At 39.6% G+C, this 16050-nt stretch overlaps 2 protein-coding genes across 3 annotated transcripts in view; one reads left to right on the forward strand and one right to left on the reverse strand.

Annotated features, from left to right (window-relative positions):
* The window catches only part of LOC111866484, an 86963-nt gene extending 83608 nt beyond the window's left edge, over window positions 1–3355 (reverse strand). Inside the window, exon 1 of the mRNA XM_023855463.2 lies at window positions 3279–3355. The gene's annotated coding sequence lies outside the window, so the exon portion shown is untranslated. The remainder of the gene's footprint in view (window positions 1–3278) is intronic.
* LOC111866485 overlaps window positions 1–7635 on the forward strand; it is a 30260-nt gene extending 22625 nt beyond the window's left edge. For both annotated transcript variants that reach the window (XM_023855469.2, XM_023855468.2), the window contains exons 3-4: window positions 3298–3459; window positions 5593–7635. In XM_023855469.2, the coding sequence (XP_023711237.1) occupies window positions 3298–3459; window positions 5593–5778 (348 nt within the window). In that variant the 3' untranslated portion in view covers window positions 5779–7635. The remainder of the gene's footprint in view (window positions 1–3297; window positions 3460–5592) is intronic.
* Window positions 7636–16050: the final 8415 nt, after the last annotated feature.

A 16050-nucleotide genomic window follows, 5' to 3' on the forward strand; every position in this document is an offset into this window, starting at 1 on the left:
TACAGCAAATGTTATATAACTAAGAATACAGTAAACAAGAGCGGACAGGCGCACGTCATGTGATTATATATGGTTTATAAAGCTGGACTGCACAGTCATATGGTTTTCCCTGAATATGTTACGTATCAACCACATTTAAAAATTATTTTAAATTTAAATTAGTAAATTTCAGTGAAATCTACATATTTCAATATTTTGTATGTTGAGCCGCTGTGCGATTACGGCTTCATTTTAAGCATGGGGTATATTAGATCGGTATGTACTTACTTACTTACTTACTTATTTACTTACTCATGGAGCTGAGCCCTTCTTGAGGAGCCGCCAATTCTGCAGCTACTCTAGAATTTCCCAGCATTTTATGGAACCCGAAGGTTCATTACCGTGTTCACAAGAGCCCTCCACTGGTCCTTAACCTGAGTCAGATCTATCCAATCCATACCATCCCATCCTATCTCTCTAGGATCCATTCTAATATTGTCCACCCACCTACGCCTTGGTCTCCCCTGTGGTCTCTTTCCTTCTGGCTTTCCTACCAATATCCTATACGCATTCCTCGTCTCCCCCATNACCCACCTCAACCTCCTTGACTTGATCACTCTACTTATACTTGGAGAAGAGTAAAAGTTATGAAGCTCCTCATTATGCAGTATAACTAGGTACCAGTCCCGGATGATAGATGATGTATGTGAAGCAGTCGGTGGAATGAGAATTGGCAGGGGAAACCGAAGTACCCGGAGAAAACCTGCCCCAGTGCCACATTGTTCGCCACAAATCCCACATATCCTGACCTGGGTTCGAACCCGGGCTGCCGCGGTGGGAAGCCAGTGGCTAACCGCCTGAACTATGGCACGACTTATAACTGACTGATTTACTTGCTTACTTCATGGAGCTGAGCCCTTCTTGAGAAGCCGCCAGTTGTGCAGCTGACTTCCCAACATTTTATGGAACCCGAAGGTTCATTACAGTGTACACAAGAGCCCTCCACTGGTCCCTATCCTGAGCCAGATTAACCGACCTGATACGGAGGGTAACTGCTAATATATATTAAATAAGCAGTCGCGGACAGCCGACAAGGGGTGGTCCTTGATGGGGGGGGGGAATTGGGTTAACAACTCCTCGCCGTAAAAAAATAAGCTTGTTACTAAATGTTGCAAAGACAGGTATGAACGAAAATTAAATTCTCTTAAAAAATTTGGGAGTTAAAAACTGAGTCTTAGCAATTGTAAAAATACATGGGCATATAGAACATCACAGCTACACCACTTTAGTTAAAACCAGAACCTATGAAACAACATAAAAATGCGGGAAGAAGGGAAACCAAATATCGATTTCGAAACGACCTGTAAAACTGCGAACACGTGAACCAAGAACCATGAAATATAACAACCAGCCAATAAGGTATTACATTGAGGCAGAATAGCAGTGAAATCCAAGATGGCGGCACCGTATGCGTTAAAGCTAATAAAAAAATCTCATAGAAGCTGTGCAGCCTCTTGCGTCACAGTGTTCATGTCAGTGATTGTTACACCGGATGGAATGATAAAATAGAATTGTTATAAACAACATATTCAGAAGAATGAATGGAAGTCAAACAAAACTGCCTTATAACCCGCAAACTTCCTGGCTGATGACAGGAAATGGAGAAACTTCCACAATGGCAACATCAGTTTAACGAGACATTTTCAAGATGTTCTCGTAAGTTAGTTCCTATCATTTCACCTCCCTTCTGTTTCTCTTGAATATTTCGTGAGAGTGTTCACAAAATATATTTGATGTTTCAAAGTATTCTGGTTTCGTAATCATGGATCTGTCGCGGGTTGTAGCAAAAACGAAAATGACAAAAAGATCGGAATTTTCGTTTGTAAAGTTTCATATGTTCATCTTTTCTTGTGCGCCAGTTATCGAACCAAACACGTTCGAACATCTCTGGTGTTCATAGCTTTAGTAGCTGCCATAATCCTATTTTTATAACGTTTTGAGGAACCTGAATGGACAATGGTTCCATAAACTATAATTTTTTGTGCCTGAAGAAAATCAAGTGAAGTTAATCCCAGGGAACTATGAAATACTTCTAACAATCTGGAAACTGAAAATCGTACAGCTCCACCTGCGTTCAAAGGGGACGTTGAACCGTCATTTTGCGAAACTTCAATTTGCTCTTCTTCCAACTGTTGAAAATCAAGCTTTCTGGTATGTCCGCGTAAATGGTCCCTGTTACTGTAGCCTCAGGAACAAGTTATCTGGGCTGAGAGAGAATGTTGCCTGGATATCTGCCACGTCACCAGAGGCTCACGTGAGGAACTTGGTAGCTCACTCTACTAACCTCAATTCTAGTGTGTGATGCACTTTTAGTTTCTGTTTAATTCGATTATATATCATGATTACGGAACCTTAATAATTCAGAAAACACTGAACACATTTCCTGGATAGACACTTAGGACAGTTTATCATTTGAAATTACGTAAACCCATTAAATAGGTGCCAAAATAACTAACTAACATGACCTACAAGCCAGTGACTCCCAGTTACGAATCTTTTCCCATCATCTGACTCTTTCCTATTACCACTATTTACAAATTTTTCCTTAGACACACTCCAATCATGGGAGTACTACACAATATTGTACAGATATTAGACAACTGAATCGATTAGTTTGAAAAGGTAAGATGTCGGTTTTTATCCATTGGACATATACCACTTTCCAACTAATCCATTCAGTTGTGGCCTTTCGTCTCTGTGGTCCAGTGGTCAGAGTTCCTGGCTACAGATCCAGAGGCCCCGGCTTCGATTCCCGGCGCTACCAGATTTTCTGAGAAGTAGTGGGTCTGAAACAGGGTCCACTCAGCCTCGTGATGATAATTGAGGAGCTATTTCAGGGAAATAGCGGCTGTGGTGATCCGTTGCGCTGACCACGTGACACCCTCTATCCGCAGAAGTTGGCACTAACTTCACCGACAAGCGGCGGTCGCTCGGTCGGTATAGTTCGCTGGTGGACTACAGCGCTTTTTGGTTACCAGGACCATCTGCACGATTTCTTAAGTCTACCCATCTCCAACCCAAAGCACCAGAAACGCGTTGCGAGATACGCATATTGACGAAATGGTATTTATGGATAAATTTGGGCTGCCAGAGACACAAAGGAAACCCAGAAGCTGGGGACCCGCGCCACGTTACACAACTAATTCTATTTGGTGCTTTGTTTCCGTGAACACCCTCAATTGGTTTTTTTTAGCGGGAAGGTAGATGAAATTTGCACCCATATATAACAGTGAGCTAACCTATAGTTGTATTTTGCAGGCACTTGCCATTATCTGTTTGGCGCTGCATTACCACAGTCAGACGGGAAGCAGCTCTTTCCACGAACTGATGATCATCAGCGCTGCATTTGGAGGCTACATCGTCATCTTAGTCGGCATACTGACAGGCATCTTTACCGGCCAGCCTATCAACAAACGAATAGTGAGAATATTACATATTTAAGATTTGAGGTTTACACAGCGGTGACTATGAAGAATGCCATCTTCTGGCATGTGGCGCCGTGTATATCTTTTGTGAACCGACGTTTCGGAGAAACATATCTTTTCCATCTTCAGGGTAGAAAAAATCAAGTGTAGCCACCTGCTCACGTTCGTTCCTTGCTCGCGGATATTTCTGCCTTGAAGATGGAGGCGACACGTTCCTGCGAAATGTTGGTTCACACAAGATCTACACGGCACCACATCCCAGAAGATGTCATTCTTTGTTATAATTTACATGAATGGGTTTTAACGGCAGTCATGTGCATAATGCGGTGTGGTATTGCGAGCAACAATAAGAACATGACCTGCCATTACTCTTACAACAGATCCTAGAGACACAGTTTGTGAGGTTTTGAACTTTATGATTCATTTTGGCTGTAGATAAGTTTCACTATACAGTAAAACTTGGTTATAGCAACATCGGTTTCTGCGANGTCTCTACTCTCACATCATCTTCGTATCTATACTGAATAACTGAATTCTGTAACATTTCAAGGGCTGTGCCATAACTCAGGCTTTAGTCATTGGCTTCACATCACCTGTGGCCTTGGGTTCGATGCCTGTCAGGTCATGTGGTAGTGGATGATTTGCGGCAGGTTTTCTCCAAGTACTTTGGTTTCCCCTGCCCGTTATCATTCTACAAACTTCTCTGTAGCCATTGTTTATTCTGGCATTGATGCTATGCAGTTTTGATAATGAGCATCATCAAATCAACTGAAATACCAAACCATTTTTAAACACCGGGTTCTGAAGAGAATTCAGAGTCTGTTTCCCTACTGCATACACTGCCTGTCAATTAGATCTATCAATGTTATTGTTACGTTTGTTATTTTTGTAAATCGCTTATAAAATAAACATTGATTTTATCCACATTAAATTTGTTGAACAAAACAAAAAATCAGCACACCATCACAATGTTTGTAATTGACTTAGAACAACAGTTCACATGTCATATATAGGTGTATTTATTGTCTCTGTACCAAGTTTCACATTCCTATCCCAAGTCGTTCATTATCTTTATGAGACCAAAAGCTGCTGAAGATTTTGCTCACATCATGGTTTTTACATTCTAAGATTCGTTATTATCAGGGCCCAGATTTTGATGACATGTCATCTTTTTTCCTTGTATCCTACGTAATGCTCTTAAATATATAAATCTAGGATATGAGCTGCTGGTTACAGAAATGTAAATTTTATAGGTAATTTTTGTCTTTTTTTTTACATTTTTAGGTTTAGGGTCATTTTTTCATTTTCGGGGTAATTTTTTGGTAAATTTTTGGACTTTTAAGGTATTTCTTGTCATTTTTGGCCCCTTTAGTGAATTTTTCTTCATATGTTTTCTGAAATGTGAATAACATGGAAGCGAAGTGTTCTTTCTTTTCTCCTTTAGGTCATTTTTTCTGGATTTTTTTCGGTAATTTTATAGGTCATTTTTTGAATATTTTCAGGTCATCAAAATTCGGGCCCTGCATATTACATTTTTTGGGTCATGTTTTAGGTCATTTTTCTGGATTTTTTCGGTCATTTTTTAAATATTTTCAGGTCATCAATATCTGGGCCCTGGTTATTGCAATTCAGGGCCGAAATTTAAATTGTCCTAGTGTCAGTATAGTCTCACAAATTCATGTGCCCACTGTGTTAGAATAGATTGTAAGGTATTAAAAAAGTTCAGCAATGTAGTGATATAACGCCTGTGCTGTGTTTCATGTGTATGTGTCAGTTCGTTCAGAGGTTGAAGGGGAGAACACCACATGAGCGCGTGCATGTGCGTGCACACGCACCCCCTCCCCCCCAAACATGTTTCATTTATGAACTAAATGAAATCAGGTTAGCAACTTTCATCATAAACATGCACGATTAGAGACAGAAGCGACAAGAAAATAATTTTATTCCTTTGCACAGGCAGGTCCTTTTAAATGTGTGATTCTATCCATTCATGACATAACACTACCCATTAAATTAAATATATTTCACATAATGGCATTATAATAGCAACTAATTTAATTCATATTTCTCATATTTCTCGATAATCTCAATACTGTTATGATTTGCTTAAATGTTGATCTGTTTTCAGGATATCTTCTACAGCTTGGTTGGCTGTGCCCTATTTATTGCTGCTGGCTCCTTTGTGATACAGTATTTTGATGGATACTACGGTTCGAAAGAAACTCGAAACATCGGTCTGTCCAAGGGGGCCATGGCAATCATCACTGGAGTTGTATTCCTCGTTGATTCAGTTCTCAGCTTCCGTGGGGAATAAATTTTTTTCTATTTTTTTTTCAGCTTAATAATCTCACTGCCTGAAGTACACCCAAGAATCTGGATTTCTGTGCAGAATATGATAATATTTATGTTTTGTACTCGGTGTTAAAATTATCACTTAATGTTTAGGAGCTGCTTGATGTTTCTTAAGAAATATATTTTGGATCTGAAATAAAATGAATAGGATACTATATTTTTTATCTGATATTACCAGAACATAGGTGCATATTTTGATAAATGTGAAGACATACATACTAAAAACAAAACTGAAGAATGTGTAAAACTAACTTTATTCTATTCCTATATGTTATATATTTAGAAAATACATATTGATATTTTAATAAGTAAACACAAAGTGTGACAATAGTCTGTGTATGAATTAATCCTTCTGAATATATGGGTACAATAGTGGATGAGGAGACTTTCACACTAACGTACAACACTTGTTGATATCAGGTCTGAATTGAATACCATTTATTTTATTACATAAACAGAAAATCGGTAACAAGCACCAGGGTATTATAAACATTTACATTTCTCATTGATTGATTGATTGATTGATTGATTGATTGATTCATTCATTTGTTCATTAATTCTCTCTCTCATTCATTCATTCATTCATTCATTCCATCTGTGGATACAGACGGAGAACTTTTACTATAATGTTCACTTATTAAGGTATAGTATGTTATTGTAAAGTGTCAGCTATGAAAAACATTTATTTTTGCTGCCTTTTTTTTTTGTGGAGATTTAAGTTTATATAACTGCATTTATTGATCTCATATTTATATTATGTTGTCAACTTCTTTTTTCATAGATAATTATTCTTCATTACGTACTTTCTCACAAATTTATCAGACTTCTTGATATTTACTGCACTGGGAATGTTATAAGATGTGCCTTTCAATTTAAATTTAATATCAAAGTAGGATGCAATAATAAAAAACAAATTCTTAATTTGTTACAGTTACCACCAGAAAGCACACACTATCTCAAATGTTATTCATTCATATTTATACAAGTGAATTCTTGTAACACTATAGTGCATTCAAAGAATCTGACTCGTTGTCTTTTGCTGCAGAAAATATTGCAATTTTATGTTCTCATATTGTCTATAATCATATGTGGATATATTTCAGTGTTTCTACATTACAGTAATATGGTAATATCTACATCTGTGAGGAGGAAACAAAGAACGTTAGCTTAAAATGTTGCTTAAGTGTTTTAATACTAATAATGTATATATGTCTAACAATTGTATAGTACTGTGGACCAGTTTTTATCCTAAAATTAAATGGTTTTATATGGACATTTTGAGTCTTATAAAAAGTCAAAGAATTTAATAACTGAAGCATTTATATAAGCATTTCTGTCATTAAAATAGCAAATATTTTATATTTTATATGTACACATTCTGTACTTCCAGTGCTGATATCTTTATAATTCAATATTCAATAGCAGCTACTTACTGTCGACAGAGGCACCAAGTGATATGTTTCTGCACTTGTAAAGTAACAGTGAATTTAGTAATATATAATTAAGTTCTCTGAAGACGTTAAAAAGAAGGTAACTGAATCCTGTTCTGATATGTGTGCATATTACATCTCCAAGTGTACTGTTTCATGTTACAGTGTTTGAAGCATTGTCTTCTTTATACATAGAAGAGTGTCTTCATAATGACCACACTGATATATGATTGTTAATAATCATGCAACATCATTATAATTATGAGGGTGGTCTGCTCTTTGGTAATCTGATCATGATCAAGAGCTCAGAGGACCATTGAAATTGCTTTCTTTCAGCTATATAGCTACTTTAACCTGTATTCTATTTAAAAGAAATGTGAAGATGAAAACAGAATTTTTAAAATATTTTTGTTCACAAACCTCAAACAAACAAAAACAAAACTCTGTGGCCTGTAGTCCGCAAGCGAACTATACTGACCCAGCAACCGCTGCTTGTCGGCGAAGTTAGTGCAAACCTTTGCATATAGAGGGTGTTGTGTGATCAGAACAATGTATCCCCATGGCTGTTAATCTCTGTTTTCTAGACCGGAGTTAACAAACCTCTTGTACAAAACCCACCAGGACTGTTATGTTACCTTGTTAATTTTCATTGCATCCAGTTACATCCATTTGATTCATATGAGCTGTGAAACAAGATCTGCTAGTAATTAATTTTGTTGTTAAATGTGATCCATAGCTGGAACCAAAATAAGGAAATGTAATTTGAAGTTAATCACAGTGGTAATTCTTCATGATATTGATGTAATGTATTTTGAAAATAAAATATCGATATCAAATTAATGGAACTATACATATTGCACTGAAAAACCTTCTCACCTTATTCCTCATCTTTATAGTAGTGATCCATGATGCTGTCTAGAGGTATACATACATGTACTTGAAAAAATAACAGCATTATAACCAACTAATAAATTCTGCTAGGTTCTGGCTCGAATTGGGAATTACTTCAAAGAATGTTATATTTTAGCGTCCTGTTGCACTGACTTATGTCCATGATTTATTCTGACCGTCTTACAGCGCATACATTTATTCACCTTACTCTTCTCTCTTGCACTACATGTTTCGGCACTAAAGTGCCATCTTCAGGTGCTTTTCGATGTACGTCGAACTACTGCATTGCATGCCCTGTTGTCTTTATACTAAAATAACTAAAATATATATTCGTCAAATATATTGCTAAATTTTAAATATTAAAAATGTTAAAAACTGTTCAGGATTTGTCATCCTTATGTCGTATTTCAGTACGCGAGTCACACCTATCTTCTTCTGTCGGAGTATTCTTCCTACTTTCATGTGTATTGTGCTTTGTGTTGTATCTTACTCCTGTGACTGCGTGAAGATGGCACTTTAGTGCTGAAACATGTAGTGCAAGAGAGAAGAGTAAGGTGAATAAATGTATGCACTGTAAGACAGAATAAATAATGGACATACTTCAAAGAAACCAGCATCTGACAGTTTTTGTGTTAATCTTTACTGAAGGTTCTGCAGCACAGTTGGTGAACATTCATATTGTTGTCCTTAGGATTTTGCCAATCGGTCCCTTTTTAGAGGGATTGTGGTACAGACCACGCACAGAAAGCACATTGAGAACATTGTATTCTAGCAATTCCTCTATTGTTGCCTACATATTTATTTCATAGAGAATGTGTTTAACGATGGATACACACATTACAATATACTGAGTACTGTAACTTAAACGCAGGCATACCAAAGTGTCTTTGAGTCTCGAGTGCAATGTAAGAGCTTGGCCTCTGGTACAAGATTACAACACCCTCATGCCCTGACATTTGTTCAACATAACCTCTATTAACTAACCCTTAATGTGCCACAAACACTTACATGTTAGTTATCAATAATTTAAAATACATATTTTATTGTTTTTACAGAATCACAACTACTTGACAGGGGATAGATGTTTATTAATATTAGGTACTAATATAATTAAAGAGAAGACAAATGCAGGTAGACAGTGGTATTAGGAAAATGAAATGAAATAGAAACAGAAAATAGAATGCAAAATCCTTGCAGTGAAATTTGTTTTGGAGGAGGGCAGAAGGGTTTGTACTCACACTGGATTATCTGTGCTTCTAGATATTGAATTGTGTACAGAAAAATCCAGGTAATATCAGTGTGTATAAACTAACACTGAACATGATCTTTTTGCTAAAAAGTGCCTTATTCTCATAGGGGAATCAGATGCTGACCAACAGGGATTGTAAATATTTATCTGTAAGCAGTGAAAACTGTTTTCACACCCTTTGGTTCTGTAATATTATACATCAATAAGTCTTGTACTGCCCCCGTATTTTCAAAGAGTTGTGGTACTGAAAGCAAACCTGAAGTGTGAACACTAGTAATACCAACAGCCATCACTTGGCCTAATGAACCAGTTCTATAGAAAAATTATTTTCTTTTAGGACAGTTTCTTTTTAACTCCTCTACATATTGTCCTCACTAAAGCATTCCACAGTTATGTGACCACTACCACAAATTCCCACATTTCCTGTACTTCCCCCCCCCATGTTTGTATTCATTCACACATATTTCATTTCAGTCCCCTCTCTTCAGCCCTATTCATCAACTTGCAGTCTTTCACTTCTTCACTGCCCCTTCAAACCACTTTTATTCTTCGCCTTCCTTTCTTTCATTATTTGCAGTGACTGCCATTTTTATTAAATGTTATTTCAACTGTTAATAAATGACATATACACCCTACCTGAGAAACTTTGAACACCATATCTCAAATGGAGGAGTTATCCTTGTGCTCATCGGATGTTGGGACAAGAATAGAGAAGCAACTGTGGAAGGAAGGAAGATTTTGAAAGTAAGAAAGTAACAGAGCACACGTTTTGCCGACAGTCGATATTAAAGAATCAAAAATAGGTGCTGCAGGACAACAGCATGTAACGGGGTTCACAACACAGTTTATAATTCAAAATCATCCCATAACAAAATATTCAATAATTCACAACCTCAGCATATGACACTGTGTTAGATATTTGTAATGTATACTAAGGATCGTGAACGAAAAAAGAATCCGGGGTGTCTGACGCCATTAAAAAAAAAAAAAAGACACGCTTGGCTGTCCGCATGGGAAGATACAGCAGTACGTTTTCATACCGGCTGCCTTAACTATACCGGCACAGAGCAACAACAAACTGCTGAAATAGGCTCAAGATGGCAGCAGCGGATTACACGCTGCTCACTGGCGGTGGATCAGAAAGGAACTATGTACTGACGCTGCATAACATCGGGCAGAAATTATGCCCAAAATGTTGGACCATTTGATTAGATATAGAATAACAAAGGCAAAGGGCTTGTAATTTCCAGGCACTCTTAACCTTGCAGTTATATGGAAATAAATGTTTGCAAGGTTCATGTTTCGTGCCCTTTGCGTTGGGCTAAAGGGCTGGTATCTGCCAGATAAAATACTTACATCTGTAAGCTGTTTGTAGGAGAGGTTAATATTAGCGAATTGAAAATTTAAGACGCAACAGAAGAGCTTAGACGCAGAAATGTTGCGCTGTGAGCTTATTTCCCAACTTGTTTCTGCTTGTGTGTACCGTATTCCTGCTACCTTCTATTGCCCTGGTCAGTTTTAAAGTTATGTTATCGGTTTCATAGACCACAGTACTGATCCAACATCCGTTGTCTTGTTTCTCAGTTCCCCATGCTCGCCGGAACAATAGACATTGAACTGATGATGCTGGGGTGGGAAGAAGAAGAAAAAAAAGGGCAGTCAAAGAAATAGCGGAAACACTTCCATATAGGACAACAAATAACCAACGAGTATTAAATAGGTAACTACTGTACATATACAAGTTGTAACTAACAAGAAATGAACAGAAAGTATGAATGATAGGAAAATAAAGCTAGAGGAAATACAAGAACAAGTCAACAAATTTTATTTGACATACTAATATACCTCTACATGTGGATCATTGATAGAACGAAGAATATCAACTTTGTATTCAATTTCTTGCCACGTTCTTTCCAACATGCCCATTGGTACAGTAGCAATCGTTTCACGGATGTGGGCTTGTAAATCTGCGAGTTCATTCACTGGAGGCACGAACACACGGTCCTTCACGTAACCCCAGAGGAAGAAATTGAGCGGAGTGAGGTCCGGTGAACGTGGTGGCCACCGAATTGGTCCGCGGCGTCCAATCCAGCGATCTTGGAAAGTAGCACTGAGGGACCTCCGAACATCCAGACCCCAATGTGGGGGGTGCTCCATCTTGTTGCAAGATTGTGTTAGGCTGCAGATCGGCTACCTGGGGATACAGGAACTGTTCTAACATGTCAAGGTATAAGCGGCTAGATACTGTAGCTTCACCGAAAGAAAATGGACCGATAATCCTGTCCTTCATTAGGCCACACCAAATGTTTAATTTTGGGCTATCTCGGATATGTTCTCTGTAGACGTGCGGATTTTGCATGCTCCAGATCCGTACGTCATGCCGATTGACAGATTGACAGATGAAATTTGGCCTCGTCTGAAAACAAGATGTTCCCAAGAAACTGAGGGCTCGTGTCGATACGATCCAGCATTTCGATAGCAAATTCCCGCCGACGGGGCTCGTCGTCTGGCTTTAATTGTTGAACAATTTGCACTCTGTAAGGATGTAAACGAAGCCGCTTTATGCAGCACTCGATGCACTGTTATTGGCGGCACGTAGAATTGTCTTGATGCCTGGCGAATTGATTTCCTTGGGCTGCTCTGAAACCCCGCTCGAATTTCTTCCTCTTTTCTCTTCAGAAACACTTCGACGAGGTCTCGCAGATTGTTATAGAACATTTCCAGTCGCCAGAAACTTCCCGAACCATACCTTAATTGTTTTCCTATCAGCTGTATCTCCTCCATACTCTCGTCGCTAATTTCTTTGCACTGAAATTATTGATTTTGTTTCCGCATACCACACTGCTGTTTGTGCACGCTGCTGTGGAGTCGCCATTTTGCTTCATGCGACCGTGGCGCTGCGTAGTGAGCGAGAGATCAACTTCAAAGCCATGAAATAAAATTCTTTGAGTTTTTCTTTCTTCTAGTGTTAATTATAATAAATAATTTATCATAATTTGTCCGCAATATTTAATTATGATTAATGAGGTTTGAACGGAACATACTGTATATTCAATCAGTTGAAGACCAAACGTGTAGAGGATGTATATACAACACACGGCTGATACCAGAAATGTAAATATTATGAGGAAATGAAATACACGAAGAACAAATATCCAAGATTACACAATCCCACTCGCTTTCCACTCTTGGTGGGTCTAGAGTGATTCTCGTGACAATTTCTCCCGAAAGGTGGTGTCGAACAAGTATGAAGTTAAAGATCTGTCGATGAAGTGGACATCTATTATTATTCTTTGACCATTTTTGGAGGCAGGTAACACAGAACGTGTGGTTACAAACGTCTGGTATGCCAACTTCCTGTGTTGTAAAAGTGTCCAAGCAAACGGGACATATTTCTGGGTCCCCATCGCTACTATTGTCCGGTGATGAGTGTCCAGCGACTTGTTCACCTTCACAGACACTACCATGCTCATCATCTGCATAACCCGCTGGCTCTGATTCGCTAAGGTCAAATGTCCGTAGTCCTGCAGCCGATCTGAGCGGAGGGCGGGCAACAACAATGCTACTGCTGCTCATGCTGTTCACATGAGGAGTTTGAATGATCTTCCCCGGCTTCTCGTGTGGCTCAAGCGGCACCTCATCACTGTCTCGCCGACAAGCGGATCTCTTCTCATTTCCTCTCTTACCGTACGTATCCTTAGCTTCACTACTCTCGCTCAGTGTTTAATCTAGTACCGTAAAATATTTTATAACCTAGAAGAGTCGTTTTTTAATCTTATTTGAGTGACAAATGCGCCGAAACAACACCAGGTCTTCTCGGTCCTAACTAGTCGTTGCTAGATAACGGCTGCTATCAACGGAAATTCCTCACGGCCAACCACGAAAAACTTACTTTCTTGCAACTCCGGAAATGAAGTCAAAGTCAAAGTCAAAGTCACATTGCGACTGACGGTCAGTCAGTCAGTAAGTCTTGGTGTCGAGCCCAATTTGGGGCTCATGACCAGATATTAATTATTACCGTTTGGCAGTTACGGTCTTGTTTCTGTGGGGCCCCGAAGGCGCGGCTCCCATTTATTCTCGTCATATAGCCTTGGCACTGACCGCATGGAAAACATGTCATAATTGTTGCTTACCTATGTTGCCTATGTGTCGGCCAAGTGTTTATTGAAGCGAGAGCATGTTTACCGTCGGTTGCCTAGTAACGATCGCCTTTGCTAGTTCGCTGTTCAGGATTTCGTCTTCCTATCGGTGTTTTCGCTTGAAAGCTTCACTGTTAGCTGTTTATAAGAGAAGAGACCTAGATATTAACGAATTGAACATTTAAGAGATAACAGAAGAGCGCTATCTGAAGCTCGAAGGGTGAAGACGTGAATATATTCGTTACCAGGATACGCCTAGAGAAAACATTGTACAGGTGTAACCATTGTTGAGAGCGATAACCTAGCAACGAATACTGAAATCTGACAGAATAACTGATAAGCTACCTTTCTGTGAAGCGGCTGGCGTATGGACAGCACCGGGACTGGGTCGTAATACAGACCCACAGCAACAGGTAACGCAACAGCAATTCACAGGCCCAATACCACCAAACCAATTTCAACAAACCAGTTACAGTATTGTGACATGTCAAACCGTTGTTGGGCAACGGGATATGGAACGTGGTTACGCAACAGTAAGGAAAGCGGTGTTTCTCCATGCCGTGCCTAGCCGAGCCGAGCCGAGCCGAGCCGAAGAGCTGGTTGCTAAGCACCGTTGCCCAGCAATGCCTCTGTAAACACGGCGATTACGCAACAGTGAAGCGAGGTGCGTTGTCGGCTGTCCGACTGAGGGTTTATAGGAGTAACTGGAATGTCTAAGAAAGACAACCCCGTGTGGAGGCGGGGTCGAATACCTCTACCGTGACCCTGCGAGTCATAGGAGGGGACGAAAAGGGAAGTCTCAATTCTGAGAGAGTAAAATATGGTAGCGAGTCCCAAGGGACTCGGACCCAAGTAAGAGTGCGCTGGCAAGGACCAGCAGCATATACAAAAGACAGACCCATCCTCTCGTCAGAGAAGGCGCCCCACAGAAACAAGACCGTAACTGTCAAATGATAATAATTAATATCTGGTCATGAGCCCCAAATGGGGCTCGACACCAAGACTGACTGACTTACTGACTGACTGACTGACTGACCGTCAGTCGCAATGTGACTCTAACTCTAAGAAAGTCATGTCAAAACTGGAATTTTCGACCAGCTTAATCAGGCTTATTGGATCATTTCTTTCACAACGAAAATTCAGTGTTTCGGTCGAAGGCGAAATATCTACGCCAAGGGAAATGCAAGCAGGGGTGCCACAAAGTTCGGTTCTGTCCCCTACTCTTTTCAATACACGTATATACTGGAAATTCAAAGTACCTAGCCCCCATCAGATATACAGACAAAGGTCATTTTGCAAGTCTGTGCTGTGTGATGTCAGTAAGTGCGCATGCAACAAGAAAAATATTGGTTATTATATAATAATAATAGTAATCATTACAAAAGTAGCTATCTTTCTTTCGTATTGTCAAGTGTAGGCTGGTACGCGTGACGAAAATAAGGGGTTCTAGACCGGATGATTGGATTTATTAGCACCTTTGTTATAAGTTCTCTTAATCGCACCTAAATACAGCTCAGTCCAGTTNTGCACTATCAATTCTCACATTCCATCCGAAACTGCCCTCAAGTTAAAACGCCAATGTTAAAATATTTAAAAATTTAAAACATTTGATGTAAAATGTTAAGCTCCTCCTTGTTAATTCATCCCGAAGATGGGAGATGTCAGCTTGAGGTTGTATGGCTTATGGTTAGATGTTTCCAATGTGCTGTGTGTTGTGTACACACACAGCAAAATCAAAGTCACATTGCGACTGACGGTCGGTCAGTCAGTAAGTCTTGGTGTCGAACCCCATCTGAGGCTCATGACAAGATATTTATTACTGTTTTACAGTTACCTTCTTGTTTTTTGTGGGGCGCCCTCTCTGAAGATAGGACAGGTCTGTCATTTGTACATGCTGCTGATCCTTGCCAACGCAGTCTTCCTTAGGTCCGAGTCGCTTGGGACTCGCGACCATATACTCGTATTACTGTCTCAGATCTGAGACTTCCCCCTGCGACTCCTAGGGTTCTCAACGAATTCTATCAATCCCTTCGCTTATAAGCACCCTTCACAGACCCCACGGAAGACACCGTCTCTATTGTTGATGACGTCACCGCTTTCATAGCACTGTCCGATACGCGGAAATGTGTTTACCGAGCCGTTGCTTAGAAACGGGTTGTATAACCCAGTTGTTCCACCGCTGCTCGGTGCGGACGATATAGAAAACTCGGCCTCATCAATTGTTGCGTGTCGGACCGTGTTGACAGAGCTGTTGCCTGGAAACGCGTTGATCAAATCTGTTACAGTATGATATAAAAATTGGTTTGTGACGAAAGAGACCATACAACTACTTTAAAGTTGGTTTAAATTGTAAGATTTGAGGCTTTCACGGCGGTGACTATGAAGAAAGCAGTCTTCTGGGATTTGGCACCGTGTATATGTGGTGTTAATCGACGTTTCGGAGGAACGTATCGCCTCCATCTTCACGGTATCTTCGCTTGCAGATTTCTTATATTTTTTCTTCTACCCTGAAGATGGAGGCGATA

This window comes from Cryptotermes secundus, unplaced genomic scaffold (genome assembly GCF_002891405.2).
Source record: "Cryptotermes secundus unplaced genomic scaffold, Csec_1.0 scaffold375, whole genome shotgun sequence".
Classification (NCBI taxonomy): Eukaryota; Metazoa; Arthropoda; class Insecta; order Blattodea; family Kalotermitidae; genus Cryptotermes; species Cryptotermes secundus.